Below are 27,375 nucleotides of genomic sequence, written 5' to 3' on the forward strand. Positions count from 1 at the left end.
TTTTTAAAGATGATCCAGAACTTTCTATTCTGTTTTTCTTACAGGGGTACCTCACAGAGAGTGGCTTTGTCAACCTACAGCGAGTACAGATGATTATGTTAGCAGTTGGAGAAGTTGAAGATAACATTTTTAAAAAAAGGAAAGATGATGAGGTAATGTGTTTGCAGTATTTTGGGAGTTCACCCTAAATGGCTGATAGTGTTTAGAAGAATGTAGCTTTCTTTTCAGACTTTATCTTGCATTATGATCATAATCTTTATAAAGAACTCAGAGGAGCACTGAAAATAAGAATTTCTTTGTCATGCCTGCTTCCTACCTCCTCCTTCACATTAGGTTATCCTTCATAGCAATGAACTGTATAGTCTGTCTTCAAGCTGCTAATGACTCTCCCAAGCAGGGATAAAGTGAAAATGATATGATTTTTGTTAATTTCCTTGCTGCCCACAGCATAATGAAAGGCTGCTAGAAAACTGAGGAGACTAATTTCTTTTTTTTTGTTTTTCTTACTTTCCTGCAACCTGGGAAAGTTGTGAATTCCAGTGGGGGCCCTGGACTGGTTTGAGAGAAGACTGAAGAAGACTAGTTTTATTTTTGGTTTGTTGTCAGTTGCCTTTTCAACTCTTACAAATGTAATCCATTTAATATTAAATTCAAACTCTGCAGTAGACAGTAGTAGTGTTCCCTTACTTTGCAGGGAAAACTTCCTACTTGCCAGTAGCAAGTAGGTGAGTGGTTTTATAAAACCTTGCATATTTAATTCTCTGCTGCAGTACAGGCAATATGCTAGGCGCACCATACATAATAGTCACACAGTAGTAAGTGCTCTGAGACGAGGACAAAGTCAGCTGAGTGACCTTTTATTTTTCTGCTCTTCTCAAACCTATTCTGACTTTGATCTGTTTTTATACTTTTAAAAGCTCACTTGCTCAGTCCTTTTGGCTGTGCAACTTGTCTAAAATGCTTTTAAATGCTAGTTTTATCTTGGGACAGGGGACAAGTAATCTACTAGGTGAAAATCTTCCCTTTCCAGTTAATTTGTGAAGAGAGCAATTTTTTCAGAAAAATTGTAAAGTTTACCTTAATCATCTTTATTTTTGGTTCAGGAGAACTTCAAAAGACGACAAAAAGAAAAGAGAAAAAGGATGAAGGTAAATTTAAGTGTTCAGTTGTTTGTCACAATGTAACAAATCCCAACAAAAGGGTTAGTTCATTTTCAGTAAGTGGTTTCATCAAAGCTGCAGCAATAAAAGGAAAATATAATAATTTGCTTTGTGTTCATCCTGTGAATATAAAGTTACTGTTGACATGTCAGAAGAATTGAAGATTCCAAAATGATAAGCTCACTTTCTCCATGAGTCCCATGGAAAGGAGACTAAGTGACTTGCTCAGGTTCACGCAGGATGCTAGTGACAGGACAGGGGGTTGAACCTGAGTTTTTGGGACCATGCTTTTAGTTTAGCTGTCTGTCCATGCTCTCCCATAAAGTAGTAATTGCTCAGCCTTTTGTCAAACTGTTTTTAAAGAGTTTTTTCTATCACTTTAGGGAACTGCAGCTTTGAATAAAGAATTTACACTGCTGAATCCTAAGTGAATTGACATTTTTTACACCATTCTAAACTTTTAAGTGTTAAAGGATAACTGTAAATTGGGTCTTCCTTGGCATTGGTGAAGTGTAGAGGGTACATGCAGGTGCACGTGCACCCCCTGAGATTGGCCATGCACCCCTAGAAGCATCACCTGTGAAACTGGAAGTGCCAGCAGAAATGCACTTCCGGTTTTGCTAAAGGCTCAGTTATCAGCCACTGGGCGACCCGACACCTCCCACCCCTGTCGGTGATCTGGTGCCCTCCCCCCCAGATTTGGGAGGCACTAGTCACCCATGCTTCTTGGCATGTAAATACATTTGCATCTTATAACCACTGTATCAAATGTACCAGTTCTAGGGAGGGGGCCGTGCGGTTGGGTCAGCAGTACACAGAGGTCGGATGATGTGAAGGTTTCTTTCCTGGTCTCCAGCCCAGGACCACAGCAATTGGCCATCCAGGTCTGAGGAAGTGATTCTCCCCCTCTGTGCAGCACTGGTCAAACTGCAGCTGGAGTACTGTGTCCAGTTCTGAATGCCACAGTTCAAGTGGGATGCGGACAACCTGGAGAGCCACTCACCTGATTAGAGGCCTGTAGGGAAGGCCCTACGAGGAAAGGGACCTTAACCTCTTCAGTCTCTCCAAGAGAAGTTCTTCATGGCCAGGGTTGCCAGAATCTGGAATGGGCTTGCAAGGGAGGAGGTGCTCACCCCATCCTTGGGGGGTCTTCAGGAAGAGACTGGACAGGCACTTGGCTGGGATCACCTTACCCCAGGGTTGGTGACCCTTTTCTTGCTTGGCAGGGGGGTCGGACTAGATGGCCCACTGAGGTCCCTTCCGACTCTATGAATCCTCTTATCCTATCCACAGTTCCACAAGTGTCCCATGTCACACACTGTTCAAGATGTCCACTGCATCATGAAGATGCTACTTCTGTTTGCCTCTACCATGCTCTCTGCAACCCCTGTAGCATCTGTACTTATCTGCTGGGAGCTGTCCAGCACAACTCTTTGGCTGGAAGCTGTATTTTTCTGGGTACTTTTTCCTCTTTGGGCAGATGGTAGCTGCTGCTTTTGGCTTGCCAGCAGTTATATTCCCTGGTATGAACAAAGCTGGAAGTGGGCTGGCCTTAAAGCACTAAGGCCCAGCACTAACCTATCACCTTAGTGGGGAAGAGAGAGAGGCATGATATAACATGCCTCTTAAACTCTCAGTGCAGTGAAATATTATATTAGACTAATTAAAAAGAAGCAAGCCAATACACATGCATTTTGCCCATAAACTTGTGAATTTACAGCAACATAAAATAACCCAGGTTGAAAGGAGAAGTAGTGATTGTTGTGGGAACCTTAACTTGTCTTTTTTCATCTGTAAGTTGAATCCTTATCCTTAAACTTGCATTAACTTAAAGATACTTGGAGCAAAAAACTTAATTTGGCTTTAAAAAAAAAGTGTTGTGTGGTTTTGTTGTTTTTTTTTCTTTCCTGGCTTGTTCATTTGATAACTCCAAACCTTTCCAGGTTCAAACAAACCTGTTACAGGATAGCAAATAAGAGTAACTTTTTGAGAGTGAGTAGTCTGATTACTAATTGTCAGGTCCCCAAAGCACTTGGAAACTTAGCTTCAAGTGCCCTAGTCTATTCAGTATATCACTTCAGACCTTTTTTTTTTTTTAAGAGGGAACCTCATGAGGTCAGCTGCCCAGTCCTTTACTTAGGGCAGGATCATCCATCTCTAAACTATGCTGTAGGATGTCCCAGTGTTTTCCCCACTTTTTTCTGTACCTGTGTACTTCCTTGAAACCTGGGAACTATAGATCAAGTGGAAGTGTCACAGGATCATCATTCATCACTTAGCCGGCTTTGCAAACATGATGAAACATATTTTCACTAAGTCCTCTGTGCATGTAAGATTTAAGATTTGGCTGACATACTCTATGGCAGTATGTAAATAAGATTTTGTAAGTCCCATGTTCTATGGTAATAGCTACGTGGAGTTTCTGTCCCTCCAAAAGATGTTGTCTCTTGCAGCTTCCAGGATGTCAGCCAAAAAAAATACACCTTGTGAAAGAGGATTTAATACATTTTATGAATGTAGGGGGTCTCAGTTGACATTTTATCTACGTGTAATAAACCCTTGGGTAAGATCTTGTTAAACATGCCCCTTAGATGAACTACGTGAATAATTGATTAAGTTAAGCTTGTTTTATAATAATTGGAAATTTTATAAAGTAATATCAAATATATGAATTTTATTTTTGTGATTTCTGATATTAGACTCATTTCAGCATATATATGTATAATTGTTCTCTCTCTCTCTCTCTCTCTCTCTCTCTCTCTTTTTCAAGAGGGATCAGCCTTCTTTTATCCCTGGTGGACAGTTTTCCCCTCAAGCATTGGGCAGTGGAAATAGGTCTAGTCCTCAGACAATCAGTAACCCCAGACAGGCAGCCTTCGAAATGAGAATGCAGAACTCTGTAAGTGAATGATTCAATTTATTTTAAGCTTAAGGAAAAAGTAATAAATATACAAGAAACTGAAGTGTTGCAATTTACTTTTAGGTACTTAATAGCTCCACTTTCATTCTTTTATGAAGAACCACTCAGCTAGTTAGGTTTTTAATAATGACTTTTACAAGGCTCCTGAAATCAAGTTTTATTCTTTATTTTAATATTTCAAATCACTTTGCTGATTAGAGATCTGAAAATGTAAATATAAAATAAAGCACGATTTCCTAATTAAATGCTTTTAAACAAGCTTGTCTCCTTTATCAATATTTATGGTGTTGAGGCTGCTGTGGGTGGGGGGGGGTTAAGCATTTGTTTCAAAAGCAATGCAGGAAAAATAAAATTAAGCACCTGAATTGGGTTTTTTACATGTTGTCAGCCCCATTAGTTTTACTGTTGGTCTGCAACTTACCTATCCACTTAATAAACCAATTCAAATTCCAGACTCACTAGGTACTTCCTGTCTCTAATTTGGTGGTTCTCAACCTTTTTATGACTTGAGGCACTCTAGAATAGACCAGAGGAACCCTGGATAGACTCAAAGCACCAGTTGGAAAATGCCTGCACTTGGTTTTCAGTTTTTTATTTTTTGACTACAGAAAAATAATAGAGCAATTTTTGTTGTAAAAAAACTCAGGCCATAACTAGGTATTTCTGTTTGCAATCACTGGGTTCATCTTGTGAATGTTTGCGTACCTTACAATGTTAACATTATGTGGTACCTTGCTGCACCCTTGAAAATGTCTGATGGCATCCTGGATTAGAATCACTGCTTTAGATGGTACTATAGTATTGTGAGTTTGTAGAATATCCCTACTACAATCTTTCAAGCTGCTGTGATTGTATTGATCATAGAGCTGCAAAAGCCCAGTTTTCTGGGAAGGCCGTGATATGTGCTATGTGTCCCTTTTTTAAACAAACTCCTTTCCATCTAAATTTTTTCAATCGGTAAGCTGGCAGCTAGTGCTTCTAAAATGGATCAGAAAAGTGGGTTTTTTGATAAGATCATACTGACTTGATGGTACTTTTTCCTTGCAATCCAAAGTTGCTGGCATCTCTTAAAAGAAAGTAAGTTACACCCTAAATTGTTGCACTGACTAAACCTCTGCTTTTGTGGAAGTCCTAAGCTCTGCAGGCAAGCTCGTTTCCTTTTCTGCAGCTGGCTTCTACAGAGCTGAAAAGCTTCTTGTTGATCCTCTCTCCCTCTGCCTCTTGATCTGGTGCAGCTTTCAAAAAGCCATAGTGGGTTTTTTTATAAGGGGAGAGAGAGGTCATTACATGTACTGTCAGTTTTCTAACGACACGTGGTAGCTTCCAAGATGTAGGCAAACTTGGGCTCCCAGTGTAGCGTTTTTGTTTTGTGGTTTTGTTCCAAATGCATTTTTTCGTGTGGTTTTGGAGTAGCCTTCATTTTTACTTGGCATTAGTATTCTGTATCTCTAGAGAAGAGAGAGAAAGAGAAATAACATTTTTTGTAGGTACCCCAAGATGGACTTTACTTCCCCTAATTCAGCCCTTCCCTTCATGTAATTAGGGGAGATGGGGGAAGCCCCTTGTCTTGGGCTTGAGTATAGGGTGGTGCAGCTCTGGCTCTGACTCCAGTCCTGATCTGACTTGGAGCTGCTGCCCTCCTTTTGTGTTTTGCCCCCACCTGCTGCCCCTTCCTTCTGCGTATCTTCCCACTTCTGCCCAGACCACAGAGTAAGGGGTTGCTCTGGCCCCTGCCTGCCCTGGTAGCAGGGGGCACATGCTGGGAGAGGTAAAGGGGAGGGACAAGTAGTAGGAGGTCTGGTAGCATAGGGGGAAAATATGCTAGGGCACACGGGCTGGTGGCAAGCAGGGTTAGTGTTGGGGAAAGGCTGCTGGCTGCTTGACTTGCCTGTTACTTGCCCTCCAGTTGCTCCTCCCCTACCACCTGTCCCCTGCCACTACTTTCCCTGCTGCAGTGGTGGGGAGATGAATATAACACAACCCACCAATTATTACTTTTTGTATATAGAAAGTTATAGATTCTAATTATTAGGCATCTTGGATTTGAGAAAATACAGCATATCCAGGTTCCAGTACAGTACAGGCAGGAAGAAAAAAGAAAATCCTTAACCTCCTACCTCTATGAAATGTCTGTGAAAGCTGAATGTATTCAAGTCTTTTCCTGTCTTTACCAGATGAAGATCACATTCAGGGTAGCTGACAAATAGCATTTAGTGTTTCTTAGAACAGATCCACTAACTATCTGGTAGGATTACTTGTTTTTAGAGTGGTGTGTTCTTCAACAGAAAGCATTTTACTATATACCTTATGTTCTTTATAATAGTTCAAAAATCCACAATATAAACAGGGAAGTGGTACACAATTCAGTCATAGTAGTTCAAAGTGTATTTAAAAAATACAATCTTTCAGCTGTTTTTGCCAGAATGTGGTTTTACTCATTGAATGAATCTTGCATATGCATAAGCTGCTTTAGCTCTGCTTTATTCAGTGCCTCTTAAAAGAAGTCCATGTTTACTAAGTAGCCAAATGAAGATCACTGCACATGGCACAGCGCAGCTTCTTCCTTAGCACTGGTAGTGAGTGAGTGGGGGCGGGGTTGGAGAGGGTTGTTTTGTTTTGTTCTGTTTTTTCTAGTCCTTGTAACTCATCTGAGTTCCAACCTATGTAATGCTAAAAAAATAGTTTTGGTTGTGGTAAGGTAGGGGAAGTATCTTTCCCATTATCTCAAATACATGTGTGAAGTGACTAACTAGTTTTTAGTTCCTTTCCAAAAATTTTCAGCCATGGGAGACTCTTCAACATCTGAACACCTGAAAAATAGAGGGTGTCATGGGGATGCTTAACTACATTTGATCGCATAACTGTCACCAATGCAATCTATGATAAGGTTTTCTTGGGGATCATATGTACCTATCCAGCAACGGATGTATGTTAAAATAAGAGTCTTCACTAAAAAGTACTTTTTTTCCCTCTAAGCCAGGGTATCTATCTTTAACTTGTATTGTTTCTGTTCACTTTGATTCTGTAATGTACTTGAACTGAAGAAAACTGACTCGTGTAGTATTTTTGTATAGAAACATAAAAATCCATGTGTTTTGAGGCTCCTCCTTTGAAATTTTACCCTCCCAGATCTTAACTTGTTACAGCCTTTAATGTTTTAACAGTTTTATCTCAATTTTTTTTTACTCTACTCTGCAGAAATGACATTTCCTAGACCTACTGTACTTGATTCTTCTATGGTTAAATACATAAATTTAAAGAGTCTCACTTTTAATTTGCAGTAATATTCTAAATTTGGTGACCACTTCTGAATTCTAAATAGTCTGTAAGCAGTAGCGTATGTGAGACACGTTTTGCTGCCGTCATAAGGAGAAATTATAAAATAAACTGTAGGAATAAAAAGACCATAACTGTACACACAGGCTTATATTAGTTTGTGGAATATACCAAACATTCTGTATTTTGTCAAAAATAATTTTATACTTCCTCATTCATATTTATTTTACCATGATCTTTCTCAAATTTCATTGACTTTTGTTTTATGTTACATTTCAGTGCCTGGTTCCTTGCATAAAAACAACCCAGTTTTATTCTGGTGGATTCACTAATAATTTTAGATGTTGTAGCATGTGGCTTGAATTTTTTGGAGCTAAGAATATCATAGATTTTTCATTACCACAAAACTATGAATTTTAACTTGAATTTGAAATGTATAGTAAATCCCTTTTTCCTGTGTTTATGTATAATAATTATATCCCTAGACTCCTTCAGCATCTCCTAATACTAGTTTCACTTCTGATGGCACCCCATCCCCAGCAGGAGGAATTAAACGAAAAGCTGAAGACAGTGACAGTGAACCTGAGCCAGAGGATAATATCAGGTGAAGCCATTTTTTGTAGCACTTTGTTAGAAAATTGCTGAAATAGATGCAGTCTAATTAATGCTATTTAGCTTAGAGCAGCAGTGCCTTCGGATGCTTTTCTATGATCTTTTTATCCACCAGTAATTAATGTGGAGGGTTAGAATATTCAGTAAATTCCAGTGAGATGCGTAAGCTATAGCTGTTAAATCTAAGTATCTAGATTAGTATGCGTGCAGGTTTTCATCCTCCAAGCCACTACTCCCTTTGAGACCAAGCACTAGATTGGCTAGACATTCAGTGTTTAGCTTTGATTATGTGAGCTGAATGCCACTGTTTTGCAATCTAATTTTGAGCTTTTTAACCCATAAAGTTCAGTTACACTAGGCTGTGTAGTATTATTTATATTGATTAACAAAATACGTCTTTTTTCAATATTGGTTTATACTGGTTAAATTTATAACTATTAGGGAAATTCCCTTTAGCTGACAGTTTTTTAGAACAGCTGCCGCTTTTAAAACATCGGGGTAGGAGTAGGATAAATTATCTTTTGCTTAAAACCCAGAATTTGAACCAATGACCTGGGAAAGTGAGAGGCCAACTTAGTTCATTTGCACCTCCTCATAGATTTACATGTTGACTCAGTATGAAATGTAGGTAGAGATATGGGAAAGCAAAATGTTAAATATTAGTTGCAAAGTCTTGGTGGCATTCATAATTATCATGCATTTCATGTTTGATCTGTGTCATTTGATCTTCTCATGTCAAAGTATTCTAGCTCCCATTTTCTTTTTCCTATGCATACACACCAGAATGAATTGATTTAAATCAAAGTGATGTAAATCACAGATTTTAATCATGATGTAAATCAGCAAGCAAGAAACTCTGATTTAAATCAAACAGTTTAAATCTTTTTTGCATCTGTATTTTAGTTACCTGCCTAAAGAGAGGTTTTAATAGCAATACAAAGGAGTGAGAATGAATATGTTGGTTTGAAATTGAATTAAGTTTTTACATAAATGTATCACTCCTTCGCTCGCCAAGAGGAAATGGTATATTTGTGTACAATTGTTTAAACAATTGTATACCTCAGCAGGCATTTGTACAGGTTCCTAATTTTTTTTACTTGTTGTTGAGTGAAAAAACAGTGATTAATCAAGCTGTGTCTTGTTTTTGAATTTTTTATTTTTATTTTTTTAATTCATGATTTGTCAAGCTGCATTTGGAACGAAATGGAATTATGTAAAGTGAGACAGCATTTCCAAATGAGTCTTATTTAACTAATAAATAATTTTAAATTTGTTGGATACATATGTTTATCAAAATACATTTTGGTGTTAAATCTGATTATGAAACAAAGAAAATACTAATTGTAATTAGTGAACTGACTGATCATTCTGGGCCAGATTTTTTCAGATTTCTAGGTGCCTGATAGCAGTTGAAATCAGGGAAAGTGAGGCACTTACCTAGTTTTAAGGATTCTAAAAATCTTACTTCCTATTCATCTGCATCTTTAGATACCTACATGTTTTGGAAAATCTAACCCCTTTTGAATTAATATATTTCATCTTCACCGTACTTATTTCATAGGGTGAAAGAGAAATTCACATTCCTATATTTTTCTGTGCCTGTTTTAGTTCTCGCAATAATTCCAAATTGAAGATCTAAATTTTGTATTATATTTATTTGGTAAGCCTTAATCAAAATAATTAAGGGAAAAGTTCTTGGGGATGAGGGAGGAGAACAAAAACAACCAAACGCACAGATTTTTGTTAAAATGTACATACCATTTACTACTTTTTGAAGACTAAAAAGAATAAAGTAAAGACTAAAAAAGGCATGTCCTGTAGGGCATAAGGTTTGTAACATTTATAAAGCTTGACTTACCATCAAAAACTAGTTATTTTCTACCCTCTCGCCCTCCCCTTTGGTCCCAGGTATAATTTAAAACAAAAGAGCCCCTTTTACTGCAATTTCAGGGGAACCCAGTTATCTATATTATCTTATTTAAATAGATACATTAAAACAAACTTCCTATATTAAAAGTTGAGATTAGTCGCAATTAATTTGCAACTGATTTGTAAAAAGAAATATATGCAACTGAATTAAAATCTATTTAAAATGGAATTAAATCAATTCTCAATTTTTTCTTTAATCTGGTTGTGCTCACCGTAACAAATGCATTCATACAAGTGTGTGTGTGCACTCCCACACAGTGCGCTTAAGGTTTTTTTTCTTTCTTTTGTCTGAAGGCTGATTGGGTTTTGGGAGGGGCAACCAAAAATCTTGAGAGATTCTAGCATTTTTTAACCCATCTTGAAGAGAGTTTAATTTATAGTGACAATTGCTTCACCTTCAATAACAATTACTTAAAGTATTTTAATGTTTTATTTGGGGCTTACAAGCCTGGGCAAATGTGTATGTATGTGTACAGAGTGTAGGTAACAACTTGAAATTTGTGCATACACTGACAGATAGCCCTGTTTCTTTGGCATACTTATTACTTGGGGTCAGCATATCATTACATATGGCACGACTGGTAATGGAGACGTGTTATGATAATAAAATACTGAAGAAAACAGATATCTGTTTAACCTAAAGAGTGAATCATATCACTGCCCCCCTCATGCCCAAGACAGCTTTCTGTTTTTGTTTTTAATTAAAACCACAAAAACATGCTCCATGACCATTTCTATATAAACATATTGTATTGATTATAAGCCGACCCTACCTGTAAGGCAGTCGCACATTTTCAGGTTCAATTTTAGGGGGGTGAAAAAACACTTTCCCCCTAATAAAAATTGGTAGCTTCAGAGAGAGCCAATGCACTGCTCTTGTTTTTACAAAATCCTATAAAAGAATCAAGTAATGAAGAAAAAACCCAAAGCAATGAATACTACAAATACTAAAGCAAAACTTGAGTGAAGAATATCTGATTTAGTAGTTTTAAGAAGCAAGGATTTTTGGGAGGTGCTTTCTGTTGGACCAATTGTATAGTTGGGATAAAGTTAGGCAGGCTTTCTAATGCAAAACATTCTCCTGGTTTTTGGTTTTTTGCATGCAGTGAAAAAGCTGCAGGTAAATTCAATATTGTCAGGAAATCGGTTATAGGTAGGAGTTTTCCTAAACCCCGGGGGGACTTACCAATTTTTGTGGGCTGATTGCAGCATAAAGTTATCATTCTGCAGTCATTTTGCCATGACCCTGCCCATCAGCACTGATTAGTGGAGAGGTTCTGACAAGGGAGGAGAGATGAAGGGGCAGCAGCCATCTAAGTCTTCTGCCCTTCATCCCACCCTGCCAGCTGGTGTCTTCCCTTCCTGGTAGCAAGGACCAGTGGCACCCACTGGAGAGCCAGCATTTTATTTTTATTAGGGTTTTTTTTTGTTGATTTGTGAGACAATCCCAGATTTTGTGATTTCCATGAAACAGGAACTTAAGTAGGTCCCTAGTTATAGAGGGTCCCCATGCATAAGTTGAGTGAGATGTTAATGCCTCTTCTGGAGGAAAAAAACATTGATATAGTTGGCATGATACAGTAATTAGAACTGCTTAGTTTTTAGCTGGCTGGTTGGTCTGAGGACAAACTTCAGATCTATCAGAAACCAGCTAATAGTGCTGATATGATATGTCCATGCCCAGGGTTCAAATAAAGCACTCAGAAATCACAGAAATATCCCTGTTTCGACAAGCAAGAGAACGAGGAAGATTGCTTGTCAGAGTGCCTGTCCCTGGACCTTCAGTTTGTTTTTTCTCCTCATGAATTTCAGCTTGCCCACTGAGTTTTGTCTTTGTGCTATTCAACATCAGTTTTGTCTTTTTAGACCCTGGTTTAGATTACTAAAAGATGGATTTCTCTTTGTTTGTTTTTTTCCTTTTTAACATTATAATAAAAATAACTTTAAATTTGCTTTTAAGATGAGGTGTTTGTCTTGCCATTATCCTATGCTGTGAAACAACATTTGCTTCATCTTTAATTGCAAACATATGACTGTTCATACATATGAAATGATTATAGGGTAAAATCTAACTGTGCTTATTCTGTAGGTTATGGGAAGCTGGTTGGAAACAGCGTTACTATAAGAACAAATTTGATGTTGATGCATCTGATGAGAAATTTCGTCGTAAGGTTGTACGGTCTTACGTTGAAGGGCTTTGCTGGGTTCTCAGATACTATTATCAGGTACTTACATTTGTATTTCTTGAAATGTCATTTTGCTCTATCAAAGTAGGCCATGTGTTTTTAGTGTTGGTGTGTCAGTAAGTCACTTTTAAGAATGTCTTGTTATCTAATCAAAATAGTTGGAAAAAGTAGAGCATTGTTCATGAGCATATAAAATAGAGCATCAGTGTCCTTGACACTAAATATTTGAAGGCTTTTTTTTCTGCTTGCAACATAGTAACACTCATTACTGTATTAAAGCCTGATGCATAGTTTTTCTTTGAACTGAAAAGTATAGTTGTAAAAGGGAGGAAAAATACAGTAAAAGCTGTGTTACCTAGCATCCTATTATTCGGAATACTCTATTAACCGGGTTTCCGGCTGGACAGGGGGGTGGAGCTTGCACACGGCGGTGGCCACCACCAGCAGCCACCACCCTGTGCTGCCACTGCTCTGCATGCGTTGGCAGCTGCCGCCACCTCCCACCCCCACACCCCAGTTTTCAACCAAAAAAGGTAGAAAACCCCTGCCTCAAATAATCGGAATTTTTAGACACCCAGCACCCCCTTATCTTACTCATGCCGGTTAACACAGCTTTTACTGTACAGGTTTTTCTCACCAACCATGGTTTCGGGTATCCACGCTTAATAGTCTATATACCATTTTGGCTACTATGGTATACGGTTTTGAGTAACCGCAGTTTTCCGCAGCTGCACATCAACCCGCCACCTGCCATTTTTCCCATCAGCCTTTTGTCTTGGCAGCCACAGGAACTTTCAGGAACGCTAACCCCAACAGTTGGCAAGGGAAACCTGTAATTGTAAACAGCTGAGTGAGTGGCAAAGCCTGCAAGATGTTAGTAACAATTTGAGAGAAACAGAATTCTGCCTCTTCTGAAGATTGTAATGATGTTACATGAAGTGCATTGTAATTGAAGTAATCTATCCATTTTAAATCTTTTGATAATTGAGCTGTCAGATTGGCAAAAGATGAGTTAGATGTATTGGTGTTTGTACCAGTGAAAGTTAATAACTAGTTTCATGCTCTGAGAATAAAGCAAGCTAAATTTTGTGTGACCTGGGAATAGATTGACTTTATCTACCATCAGGTAGCAAAAAGCATGCAAGTAATATTTATATTTTTTGTAATGTGCTCCTGTGCAAAAAAATCAGATGCAAGTGCTATTTCAGTATCTAAACACCATATTTAATTGGAGTTTAATTGACTAGATGAGAATTTAGTACTAGTGTTTTTTTCTTGCATTCATATTGTACTAAATTATTTTTAAAACGCATTTAAAAAAATGCATTATTAGGTGGTTGAGGGAGCTGAGGTGTAGAGTTGTTTGTTTGTTTTAAAGTCTTGGTGACATTTTGATAGACGTTGGTAAGTTGGTATTTTGCATACTGTTTTTAATTTCATATATATATCACTAGGTAGAGTTTTACTATTTTATATCTAATGCATTTACATGCAACAGAGAAGGGGGTGCAAAATCAAATTCATGCCCAGATTTTCATGTTCCCTGGAAGATTTGGTTTGCTATGTAAATTTTGTTCACTCTTTCAATAAACAAAGAAGCGACCAAAAAAAGTCTTTTTTTTATTTAAGCAAATGGACAGAGGGGAGCACAGTTCCTACTTCTCGTTTTAAAGAATCAAGCAGAAAAGAAAACATGTTGAAGTTGTTTATTGATACTCCTAATTGAGCTAGGGGCAGCAAAATGAGAGACTAGATTACAGGTGACTGTGTTACACTTTGGAAGAGAGAACACTCAAGGTACCCATTTAAATTTCAGCATAGTCACTGTTTTTTTTTCCACTCCCACTAATTAACTCTATCAAATGAAGAATGAAAGTAGAAAACTAGAAACTCAGTAATTCAAAGCTACCCATTTGGTAGTACCACAGGGAAAAAATGTCCTGCAACTTTCACCTCACCTCCAAAGAAGGCCAAAAGAACTACTCCCTCTGCTATTGTGTAATTTTGAAATCTATGAAGGTAGAATCATTTTAAGCAGTGAACAAGGTAATGAACCCCACAGACTTAGTCTCATTCATTTCAGAGTGCTCTCATCCACTGTTTTGTGATGATCATTTGAGTCTCACCAGATCTGTGGAAGACCACTGAAGCAGAAATTAGCTGAATTAAGCCCATTAGCACTATGGTGCACAATCTGGCACCCACATATAGGTTTCATTTTCCTAAAAAGCAAAATCTTGGTAAAAGTGAATGGAAAAAAGTAATAGAGAGCTTGTGTTTGCTAAATAGAACGAATGGGAATGTTAAAAACCCTGCAGGGTTTTTACACATTGTGATTTACAGGGTACATACAGTTTTTAAGGGTCCTCATGCACTGGGACTCTAAAATGAGGGAACCTCTCCCTGATCCCAGAGACCCAGTGCACCAGGGATGTCAAAAAAACTGTGCAGACCAGCTACACATGTTTTTTAAAGGTCTGGTGTGCAGTGAGCCCAAGAGGGGAAATGCTCCCTGATTTGGGACTCAAGTCCACCCTCTGTCTGCCTCGGGAGATCAAGTGGGAGCACAGGGTCCAGAAACTGGTTCTGCTTCCAGCCTTACTGGGTAAGGGAGAGCTGTGTCCTGGACCCTTGGGTTGCCCCATTTTGGATCCCAACACTCAGCTGAGTGTCACACTGTCCTGGGCCAACCCCAACCTGCAACACATTCAGTTTTAAGACCTGATGCAAAGAAGCCACAAATATTATGTGGAATAACTTTGTGGCTCACTTACTGCATTATCAGGCCATCAATTGACATGAGCATTTGGCTGGGTTGTTATTTAAAGTGTCATTAAGTAATCACATCTTGAATGTAGCATGGTCAGGTGCCTCAGTTTTAAGATTTAACTAAGCAGAACTGCTTAAGTGACAAATTAGTCAAATTGATTTCAGACTCATTGTGAACCTTTTTCACAGTAAAGAAACAAAGGTCTATATGTAGTTATGGCAGATTGAGGTACAATGCTCTGATCAAAAATTGAAGTAGGGAAACATGCTAAATTTTGAGAAATGGTCACCATAAAACAGCTATCCAGAATTATAGAGTGTAGCTGATATTTGTGCCAACCTCTTGGGGAAGTACTAGTTTCTGTCTAACCAGCTCTTAAATACACCCAGGGATGGAGCTTTCACAGCCTCTCTAGGTAGCTTGTCCTAATGCTTAATCACCTTCATAGTGGGGAAGTTTTTCCTAATCTAGAACTTAAGTGGCCTCGGCTGAAGTTTGATTTGCAGTTTGGTGTTGCAGGGTAGAAGGGCTCGGTGGAGAATATGTAAGGTCCAACTCTATTTGATTTTGGAGATACCTAAATCAGACACTAAGTGGGTTTTAGATGCCCGTGTTCGAAAGAGCAGTAGAGTTTCATTTGCTTCAAATCACAACATATAGTAGTTGCCAGCACCTCTGTTTTGACTGTAAAGTTCACTAGGTGCCTATACTTACACTCCAACTAGCAGGATAGCAGGACCATCATCCTTGCATTTTCTGTAGCCTGATGGGGCACTCTCTAATGAAGTGCAAGATGTAAGTTCAGGCAAATTTGTATCACTTGCCAAATGAGGAAGATAACCTAGCGACAATTGGTGCAGAAAAGGCTGGAGTACTTTTTTTACCTCAGTCTTCACAGGAAAAGTCAGCTTCCAGACTACTGCAAAGAATACAATTTAACAAGGAGAAATGCAGAGTGCTGCACCTAGGGAGGAAAAATGTCCAGTACACCCACTGCCTAGGAAATCACCTGCTCGGTAGCACGGAAGCAGAAAGGGATCTTTGGAGTCCTAGTGGACTCCAAGATGACCATGAGTCGTCAGTGGGACGAAGTCATCAGAAAAGCTAACTGCACTTTATCATGTACCAGCAGATGCATGACAAACAGAACCAAGGAGGTGATACTTCGCCTCTATCAGGCGCTGGTCAGACCATGGTTGGAATACTGTGTGCAGTTTTGGGTGACACTTCAAGAGGGATGTGGATAACCTGGAGAGAGTCCAGAAACAGGCCACTCATATGGTTAAGGGCTTGCAGGCCGAGGCCTATCAGGAGAGACTAGGGCACCTGGACTTCTTCAGCCTCTGCAAGAGAAGGTTGAGAGGTGACCTTGTGGCTGCCTATAAATTCATCATGAGGGCACAGAAGGGAATTGGTGAGGCTCTACTCACCAAGGTGCCCCTGGGGGTCACAAGAAATAATGGCCATAAGCTAGCAGAGAGCAGATTTAGCCTGGACAATAAGGGGAGCTTCTTCACAGTTAGAGTGGCCAAAACCTGGAATGGGCTCCCAAGGGAGGTGGTGCTCTCCCCTACCCCGGGGGTCTTCAAGAGGAGGTTGGATGGGCATCCTGGCTGGGGTCATCTGAACCCAGCACTCTTTCGTGCCTAGGGAGGGGGTCGGACTCAATGGCCTATTGAGGTCCCTTCTGACCCTAACATCTATGAATCTGGCAACACAGTTTGGGGAGGAGGTGAGCAGCTGACAGTAGCAAAAAAACAGGTTAGGGACTATTCAGAAAAGCTGGACTTGCACAAATCCATGGGGATAGATACAGTGCACTTAAGGGTGCTGAGGGAGTTGGCTGATGTGATTGCAGAGCTGCTGGCCTTTATCTTTGAAAAGTCATGGTGGTTGGGAGAGGTCTTGGAAAAATAGGAAAGGGCAAATATAGTGTCCATCTTTAAGAAAGTGAAGAAGGGAGGATCCAGGGAACTGAAGACTGGTCGGTCTCACCTCAGTCCTCAGAAGGATCATGGAGCAGATCCTTAAAGCATCCATTTCTAAGCACTTGGAGGAGAATGTAATTAGGACCAGTCAGCGTGGATTTACCAAAGGCAAGTCATAACAGACCAACCTGATTGCCCCCTATGATGAAATAACTGACTCTGGATGTGGCGAGTGCCGTGGATGTGATGCACTTTGACTTTAGCAAGGCTTTTGGTATGATCTCCCAGAACATTCCCTTAAGCAACGTAAGAAAGTATAGGTTGAACTGTAAGGCGGGTAGTAAACTAGCTGAATTGTTGGGCTCAAAGGACATGTCTACACATGCCAATTTTGAAGGCACTTTAGCCCAATTTAAGGCACAGTAAGAGTACACGCCTACATGTGCACACCCTTAACGAGCCTTAAAAAGGGTGATTTTAGGCTATCCTTGCCTAAATTTAATACCTACAAAAGCAGGTATCAAATTTAGGCACAAATGGCTAAAGTGCATTATTTATGCATGTGTAGACACTTTAAGGCATATTAATGCTGTGTATGGACTGACTTGGCACTAACTTTCGTCCCATGTCAGTCTGTGCCTACAGCATTAATGCGCTTTAACATGTGCACATGTAGATGCAAACCTAAATTGCCTTAAGAGTAGTAATCACCCAAAGAGTAGTAATCAATGGCTCAGGATCTGGTTGGGAGCTGGTGTCTAGTTGGGAGCCGATATCAAGTGGAGTGCCCCAGATGCAGGTCTTGGGGCAGGGTTTGTTAAGTGTCTCCCTCAACAACCTGGAAGCTCAGCAGGTTTTCAGATGACTCCAAACTGGGGGAGGTATATACTACTTCAGAGTAAAAGATTCAGAGACATCTCAACAAATTGGAGGACTGGACCAATAGAAATGTCATGAGGTTCAGTAAAGACAAGTGCAAAGTCCTGAACTTGGAACAGAACAGTCCCATTTACTGGGACTTAAGTGGCAAAGCAGCAGCTCTGCAGAAAAGGACCTGGGGTTTACAGTGGACCATAAGCTGAATACGAGTCAACAGTGTGCCCTCATTTTGAAGAAGGATAACAGCATTAATAGGAACACTGCCAACAGAATGAGGGAAGGGATTATTTCCCTCTTCAGCATGGGTGAGGCCACATCTGGAGTAGTGTCCAGTTTTGGGACCCCCACTACAGAAAGGATGTGGGCAAATTGGTGAGAGTCTAGCAGAGGGCAATAAAAATGGCTAGAGAGCTGAGGTAACTGGGTTTATTTAGTGTGGAGAAGACCAAGTGGGGATTTAATAGCCTTCAACAACCTGGAGGGTGGCTCCAAAGAGGATGGACTGTTCTAAGTGGCAGCAGATGACAGAACAAGGAGCAATAGTCTCAAGCTGCAGCAAGGGAAGTTTAGGTTTGATATAAGGTAAACCACTGGAACAGACTAATGTAGAGATGGTGGAATCTCCATCCTTAGAGGTTTTTTAAGACCCAGCTAGACAAAGCCTTGGCTGGGATGTTATAGTTGAGAGTGGTCCTGCTCTGAGCAGGGATTTGATATAGATGACCTCCTGAGGTCCCTTCCAACCATAGTTTTCTCTGGTTCTATGGACTTCTTAGCGTGAGGAGGAAGGTGAAGAACTTGTGTCTTCTACTTTGTAGGCAAGTATTCTGACCACTAGACAATTTGGGGAAGAAGTAGGCACCATCACTACCACCATCAGGTGTCTCTCCCCTCAGGTACTGTGAAATGCAATTAACTGGAGGGGTTTAATTTTCAGCCTGAGTCAGGGACCTAAGCTTCTGTAGGGGAAGAAGGAGTTTAGACTCACGTCTATATTGATCAAGTCCTGTTGGCAACTTCTGGGCATCTCCCAGGCTTTCAAAAAGTGCCTTCCTCATTTCATTCCTCATATAGAGCAACTGTGCAACTAACCCTTGTCTGTTGGATCACTTTCCCTGGTTGAAATGCCTATGCTTTAGGTGCTACAATACCAAAATGTAGGCACCTTTTGATACTAAACCATATCTGGCCCTGAGTCCCTACAATACTCTATTTTATACAGTATCTTCTTGGACAAAAAAGGGTGCGTTTTTCCAACCATGTTAACTTGGTGTGCTGCTTTAGCAAGGCTTTTGATATGCTGACCAGATTGACCCTGCAAGGCCATATAGTCAACTTGTGGATCTCTGCACGGCTCTGGGAATTTGATGGCAAGGGTGTGGTGTAGCATTAATTGCTGCTTCCCTGCTACTAAATTTCCAAACCCCCGGAAAGCCAAATAGCGTGACCCAGTGCACTTGCTTGTGCCAGCATGTGTGTCAAATCATGGCTTGATCTGGCATGTGGGGCTGGGCTGGCACTTGGCTAGATTGTACCCATGGACCAACCCTATATGGGATCTGTTCTGCAGACTGGCCCCACGCTGCTCATCTCCAGCTTGTGGGGCCAGAAGGTTGAAACTGTTAACACCACTGTTAAATCATTGAATTAGCTTTAGAATCAAGGTTAGCTTACATCTTGGCTTCAACAATCTACACTGTTTTGGACACATTCTCATATTTTAACATGCTACAAGAACTTTTTGCGTCCTGTTCTGCTAACATGAGTGAGGGTACACCACTTGCCAATAAAGAAAGCCTGGAGTAGAGAGATTATGCAAGAGGGTAAATCAGGGTTCCTGTGAAGAGTTGGAACAAGTGTGGCTGAAGGCCTGTATTGAGTTACAGCTATATGGAGGTTGTTTGCAGGTGAGCTTAGTCAGAAAGTTATAAGTCTGCACACATTTGAGTGACCTCTTGAAAAATTGCCTGGGGTCAAAACACTGTAGTCAGGGTTGTCTTTAAGTGTAGACAGTCCTGCATGACTTGAAGCCTTTCTCCAAACTGTCTTTGTGTTGAGTACTGCAGAGTATATTCTTAGAGCTCTATACATGTCCATTTATTTCTTAAATATGTAAATGAATATGCATATTAGATGGGAGAGTCTACTTGCTGGAAAGGTGCCAGTGTATCTTTTAGTGCTGCAATGCTGTGCATCACTGGAGAAAAGCACCATGTATGATAAATGCAATGAAAGGTTTTGCAGGAGGAGAGTACAGCAAAATTGGGATCATGTCATCTTGAGGGAAGATTTAAGAGATGATGGAAGTATTCATCTAAACTAAGGGTTATAAAATTCAGTTTTGCTTTTTTTTCCACTGGGGAAGAGTAGAATATAGTTTAATTCTCTATTAAGGCAATTTTTAAATCTAGAGTAGCTTAATCTTGGCCTATACCCATGCTGATTTTATACCATTTTACACTAGTGTAGCTTTAATTTGTGGATCTTCATGTCTATTAGATGTGTGTCCATTAATTTACAGCGACAGGTTTAACTAACAACCAGTTGTAAACTGATGGGAGTCTCCCCAACACACCCATATAAATTCTCTCAGATTAACCAAATCAGTTTTAAGTTGAACCAGTTGGCAGGGGTGAAGCAGAGGGAAGGGGCTGGACTGGTGGACAGGATCTTAGGAACAAATCATTAGTCCTCCCTGTTTGTAGGTAGGTGCTTCTGCTTTCCAGGTGAGAGGCAGAGAAGGGCATATATCATTTGTCTTTGGTTATAGATCCTTATCAGTCAGGCTTCAAACAACTCTGATCGGACTACATAAATCTCCATAAAATTGAAGAAATGCTTGGACAAATCTATCATAGAGAACAATGAACCATTTCCAGTGCAATAACAGACTAAAGGGGAAACTGTTAAGTACTTTGTAGTACAGTTCTGAGATAATAGGAATTGTTTTGCTTCCCCTGTTCTCTTCTCTCCTCTCCCTCCCCCCATTTGAGCTAAAGGAAGGCAGGGGGTAGCGGGGATGGATGTGGGAAGGGGAGGGGGGTGTCTGTTTGTTGTGTGGCCTGGCCCAGCCCCAGCAGAGCAGCCGACCCCCCTCAGGCTCTCGGTGGCACCCTGCAGGCTAAGTAGGATCAGTTGGCATCTCCCCAGCACCCCTCCCTTTCCCTGGCCTTTAACAGCTCACCAAAACTCCTTAAGTGGCCCTCCAGGCTAAATAATTGCCCACCCCTGCTATAGACCCATATATCAATGTAGAGTTTTGTTCAAGTCACTGCTGATGTCCAGGTTACAAGATGATGGCATTATCTTTTGGCTTTTTTAAATGGTAAAGAGCTACTTTTTTAGTTACTGTTTTCCTACCCAGTTTTTAAAAAATGTTAATAGTGCAGCATATCTTCAAATTTCCCCTCCCCTAAAAACTGCATCTGTTTCTAAAACTTAGGGTACCTGTAGTTGTGCAGGGACTCTGCTCTGACACACTGTAATTATAGCACATCAGAGCAAAATCAGTTAATCCAGTCTGCTGGAACTTGCCTGCCTAATTAGCATGCTCCAGCTGCCTGTGTCTCGTGTATTCAGCCTCCCTGTACTTCAAAATGGTGGCAGGGGCCCTTTTAACTAAAGCTTGCTGAATGAGCTTTAGTTAAAGCACTTCCACTGCCATTTTAAAGTGCAGGATGCTGAATACCCAAAACTGTGGCCACTTAAAGCAGCTCTCGCAGCTGCTCTACTTAAAGCGCTCCCTTACCCCACTCCCAAAGCACATGTAAAGATGCCCTTAGCTATTACTGAACTCTTCTGGCTTGGTTTTGATTCAGTTATAATCTCTTTATTGCTTTGTACCAAAAATATCAATAGAAAGCTCATTGTCGTTTATTTATGCAGAGTTGGAAGTCAAAATAGTAGGCTTTTGCTTTAAGTATGGTACTTCTAAGAAAAATAACTGAGAAAAGGGGGGAAATAACTCTGCTAAGACCTTTGAGCTACATTTCCTTTGTCAGTTCACTATAATTCTACATGTTTGAGTTGAGTTGCTCTTGTTATTCTCTTTCTAGAAGGCTACTTTGTTTTTCTTCAGAGTGAATCCACTTTACATTTTCTGATTATTCTTGTATCTTGAATGGAAAGAAAAATGAAATATAATTTGAAGTACATTTTAACTCTTCCAGTGAATAAAAAAGTAATCTTTTTTTTCTTTTTTTAGAAAAAAACCCAGGTACTTCTCAATGTATAGCAAAGGTAGTTCAGGTTTTCACATGTAGCCTAAAACAAGTGTTATATCTAACTTCTCTAGACATGCCAGCCCAGTATTATCAAATTTGATGAACTACATAAAACAGAAATAAGAAACGCATAATTAAGAATTTGATGTTGTGTTTTTGTGTGTTTCAGTTTGGGGGATATGCTTTTAATGCTATAGACATCCAAAATTCACTCAAATGTTATAAGGCCACCCAATTGCAGTCCAAAATGTTCAATAATTCAAGTGACAGGGGGGTGTGTGGCCCCTAATTGCTTTTTCTCTTTCTGTGGTGGCCTGCAATGTGTTGAGGAATCTTTCTGTGCCTGGTTTTATCGGACTGATTATGTGTTTTTTGGCAAGGGGGAAAGAATCTATCTAGGTACTTTGTAGCATTCTTAAAGTAATTTTAGAATTTTACTGTTTAGCGTGGTATTTTTTTATATATAGTCTCTGACCTAAAACCAACTTGAGTTAAGAGATGTTTTATCTGTCTTTCCTGAATCTGGTGTTCTTACCAGGTCTTACTGGTCTGCAGAAGTCATTCCCTAGATTGTCCCTTGTGTGCAGGCATTTTTGTTATTGTTGCAGTTTGGTCTTGGTTTTTGGTTTGTTTTTTAGCCCCTGAGTCTGGAGATATGAACAAGGTATTGGTTGCTTGGGAAGATTAGTCTTCATCTTCTGTAAGCCTTCAGGTTTGACAGGGTAGCAGAGAATAAGTCAGTCTTCATTGCTGCTAGCTCCCATCCCTTTTTCTTCTCTTTGGAGACTGCTTAATGATCCCTCTTGTGACAGCCTAGCATGGAATTGTATAAGTTCACTGGATCTTTGTGCAATTAAATGGCTCGCATTCCATATTTTGCTGCTTCTACCTTGCCGTGCTCTTCTCATGAGGGATTGTTCATACAATAGATAGATTTCTCTTCAGGAAGCTGGCCACAGAAAAGGTGTTAAATGTGAAGAGATTATCTGAGGTACTTGATTTTTTTGAAGGAAAAAAAGTCTTAGCCCTTATTCAGTTTCCTTCAATTCATGATTACCTTTAGATGTTCACATACTGTATGCAGACTTTGAACTCTTATCCATGCCTTTTTTTCCCCACAAGATTGCCTTGGGGCTCTTTGATTTAAATGGTTTCAGCTTCTGTATTGTGATAGCAACAACCTGTGTTCTTCCATAAGAAGTCATCATTTTCGATGTAAAGTGGTGCCCTTCAACTTCTCTATGAATAAGGATACCCTTCCTGGCCAAATGCCAGTGTGGGGGTAGCATATTTGAGTCATCAAGAGTTATGCTACCTCAGCTGACTAATTCAGCCTCATACAAGTTAACCCTTGAGACTCTTAAGAGACTCTGTGCTTTGTTTCACACTCTTGGATTACAGACAGATTGAGAAGGAGCTCTAATGCCATTGTATTACAGACAATCTCCTAGAATTCTTTCCAGATAAGAGGTTATTGCATACCTCTCAAACCACAAGTTGTCATGAACAAAAACCTGCAAAGGAACTTTTTTTTTTTCCTCTGACTATAATGGGTATGCATATTTGGCTTCTTATTTCTTCTCTACAAATGAGACCTTTTCAGTATCAAACAGTCAGAACTCCATCCCAACTTGGGCAATAGCAGGTCATTCCTCCCAAACATATTCTCAAGGTACTGCAAGTCTAGGAATCTATGTAATATGCTGGCAAAGACCTTTTGGTTCTCCTTCAGGTAATTATCCTAGATTCCTCCAGTGTAGACTGTGATGCATAATTGAAATCAAGGTGCAGAAGGAGTAGCAAACCAATAATATATATTAGCCAAGAGCTATTAGACAAGCTTGGGAAATCCTTTTTACCATTCTTTGCGGGTCAAGTAGTTCAGGTTCTTAAAGAACTTAAACAGGCAAAACAGAATCCTTTCTTTACTGCTTTGTGGAGAGGCAGTGGCTCCATAAAATCCATGTCTGTCTGTCATCCTGGGTCCAGTGGTCTGCCATTTGCCAATGTGAAGAATATTTTTGGCAAACAAATTGAGCTACAACATGCAGGCTCCCTCTGGGTGTTTTGTAAAACAGTTCATGGTTTTCTAATGTCTTTGTCTTTGAGAAATTAGGTCATCCCTCCTTAAAACTTTTTGCCACTTTTCAAAACAAAACTTATTTAACTCTGCCTGGAACAAGAATGGGCAGGGGCTATATATGTGGACAAGTCCACTGGGCTGGACACATTGCAGCTGAAGGAGTTGGCCAATGAGTTTGCAGAGCCAATGGCCATCACCTTTCAGAAATCATGGCGATCAGGAGAAGTCCCAGATGATTGGAAAAAATGCAAATATAGTACACATCTTAAAGAAAGAGAAGAAGGAGAATCCAGGGAACTACAGACTGATCCTTGGATCCTCAGCCCCTGGAAAAATCATGGAGTGGTTCCTCAAGGAATCCACTGCTAAGCACTTTAGAGAAGGTGATTAGGAATGGTCACTATGGATTCATCAAGGCCAAGTCATGCCTGATGAACCCGATTGCCTTCTACAATAAGACAACTGGCTCTGTGAATGCAAGAAGAGCAGTGGATGTGATGATATACTTTGACTTCAGCAAGACTTTTGATATGGTCTCCCACAACATTCTCACAAGCAAGCTAAGGAAATATGGGTTGGATGAATGGACTGGAAGGTGGATAGAAAACTGGATGGACCGTCAGGGTTAAAGGGTACTAACCAGTGGTTCAATGTCTAGTTGGGAGCCGGTATCAAGTGGAGTGCCCCAGAGGTCAGACCTAGGGCTAGTTTTGTTCAATGTGAATGCCCTGCAAGATGGGATGGAGTACACCCTCAGCAAGTTTTCGGATGATACCAAGCTGGAGAGAGTAGTAGATATATGATGGGGGGGAGTGGGACTAGGATTCAGAGTGACCTCGACAAATTGGAGGATTGGACCAAAAGAAATGTCATGGGGTACAATAAGGACAAAAAGAAAGTCTTTTGCTTATGGTAGAACAGTCCTATGCACCGGTACAGGCTGGGGACTGACTGACTAAGAAGTTCTCTGCAAAAAGGACCTGGGGGTTACGGTGGACAACAGTGGAATAGGAACAGACGGTGTGCCCTTGGTGCCAAGAAGGCTAACAGCATACTAGACTGCATTAGTAGGAGTGTTGTCAGCAGACTGAGGGAAGTGATTATGCCCCTGTATTCAGCACTAGTGACGCCACATCTGGAGTACTGTACCCACTACAGAAAGGATATGGACAAATTGGAGAGCATCCATCAGAGGGCAGTAAAAATGGTTAGGGGACTAGGGTGCATGACTTGTGAGGGAAGGCTAAGGGAACTGGGCTTATTTAGTCTCAAGAAGAGAAGACTGAGGGGGGATTTAATAGCAGCCTTCAACTACCTGAAGGGGATTTTCAGAGGATGGAGTTAGACTGTTCTCGGTGGTGGCAGGTGACAGAACAAAGAGCTATGGTCTCAAGTTGCAACATGAGAAGTTAGGTTACATATTAGAAAAAACTTTCTCACAAGAAGGCTAGTAAAGCACCAGAACAGGTTACCCACAGAGGTTGTGGGATCTCCATCCTTGGAGGTTTCTAACACCTGGCTTGACAAAGCCCTGGCTGGAAGGATCCTACTTTGAGCCGGAGATTGATCTTTACCTCCTGTGGTTTCTTCCAACCCTAACTTTCTATATATTGGTTGGCTTTTTTCCTATGCTGGACCAAAGTGTTCCTCTCTTCAGATTTCTTTGGTTGTCTATAATCACTGTAGCCTCTTGGGATATATAGCATGGCTGTATAAATGATTATTTTGGGTTTTGGCAACTAAATAAAAAACATTTAGGTCCCCCCAAACTAAACTGCCTCCATCCCCTCGTACTCAAATCGCAGTTGAGGGCTTATATCTCTGGAAACTCCTATTTGATACAGTGACGCTCAAACCACTGCTCAGACCTGTCTTCCCTGCAATCATGAATAGTGCAACGTGGACATCATCTTTCTCTGTCAGTTGTACATGAACTGCATTTTCCAGTAAATGTTAACATTTCCCCAGTTAGTTAACTGACATTCACCACAATTCATCTATGCTGGTGGTGCTCAAAGTGTGACAGTTAACTGCAGCAGTTAACTCTGTCACTCCTCCCCCACCACTAAATTTTTGGACCTGTGGGGAGCCTCATGGCCTTGACCTCGCATGCTGGACCAGATCACCACACAAGGCCAGTCCAGTGACTGGCTACATCCTACTTATCAGGCCCACAAACCAGAAAGGTTAAGCACTGTTGGCTTACGGGGGTCTGTGGTTCTTGCTTAATGCTAACTGCTTGTGTGGCTCCTGAGTCCATCAGGAATTTGTCACTGACTCAACAGATGATCCATTTGTTGCTCCCCCCGCACACACACACACTTTTCCCTCCCCTCTGACCTTAGTCCAGGTCTCTGTACAGGATTGGACAGGAGTGTATTTAAACTTAAATTTCTGAACTGTTTTATGTCAGTGGACTAACCATGAGGCAGTAGCATATTCTTGAATTGGTTTCCCTTAGTCCCCCATGCTGAAGCTGTTCACTGAGTATAAAATAACTAAATATTTGTTGACCCCCAAGGTGACCCACTAGCCTCGGGTCTAAGCCGCTCACCTTGGAAGTGGGACATTGGAATTGTAGTTCTTGCTCCTATGAATATCTAATTATTTATGTAATGTGGAATAACATCAACTGAAGAAATCAATTCCCCCACCTTAAAATATTTAGTACCCTGGTGGTTGGGGAAAAACACCTCCTTAAGAGGTAGAAGATGTGGATTCAGTTCTTGGGGGAGGGTTCTTTGAACCCATGTCACCCATCTCCTGAGTGAGGTAGTCTAACCCCTGAGTGGCTGGATAAAAAGGAAACTCCTTTCTCCTTTTCGTGAATCTAGCATTGAACTGGTCTTTCACAGCTGAAACTATTTGGTGAATTCACAAATAAATTTGGCCCAACTAAACTTTTTTGGGACAAATTTAGTATTTGCTGAAAATTACTTTGCTGTAGCGTACAGTGCCAGGACATTGGAGTCTTTGTCTTTAATTGTGGCCTCTAGATGATATCAAATGCAAATAATGATCATGAAGGTTTAATGTGACAGATTATGGATTATTGCCTCGCCTTTGGCCAGATAACACTTGTAAATGCAAGAATCAACTGATACAAAACCACGTGCTGTGTCAGTGTCACAAGATACAAATAAGAAATACTGATCTAGTATAGTGGCGCTTAAGGTTTTGACCCAGCAGGCCAGGTGAATAGCACAGGGCCAGTCCATGGGCTGGATCAAGCCCCACACCAGCCTTGCACACTAGGGTCAGGTTCCAGGGCCTCGTGGCATTCCCCTTAGGCCTCAGGCATCAGGACTGGCGCTCTGGGGCACTGTGCCACTTGAACTTTGCCTCTTGTGCTGAACTCGCAAGGATGTCATGGTGCTAAGGGCTTGACATGGCCTATAGGCTAATGGTC

The 27,375-nt window shown here is 40.5% G+C and overlaps 1 protein-coding gene across 1 annotated transcript in view; it reads left to right on the forward strand.

Annotated features, from left to right (window-relative positions):
• The window catches only part of XRN2 (5'-3' exoribonuclease 2), a 101,740-nt gene that overhangs the window by 29,104 nt on the left and 45,261 nt on the right, over positions 1-27,375 (forward strand). The window contains exons 10-14 of the mRNA XM_019543850.1: positions 45-152; positions 1,104-1,148; positions 3,931-4,059; positions 7,842-7,960; positions 11,987-12,122. Coding sequence (XP_019399395.1) covers positions 45-152; positions 1,104-1,148; positions 3,931-4,059; positions 7,842-7,960; positions 11,987-12,122 — 537 coding nt within the window. The remainder of the gene's footprint in view (positions 1-44; positions 153-1,103; positions 1,149-3,930; positions 4,060-7,841; positions 7,961-11,986; positions 12,123-27,375) is intronic.

The sequence above is a fragment of the Crocodylus porosus genome, unplaced genomic scaffold (genome assembly GCF_001723895.1).
Source record: "Crocodylus porosus isolate Cpor-Errol unplaced genomic scaffold, CroPor_comp1, whole genome shotgun sequence".
NCBI classification, from domain to species: domain Eukaryota; kingdom Metazoa; phylum Chordata; order Crocodylia; family Crocodylidae; genus Crocodylus; species Crocodylus porosus.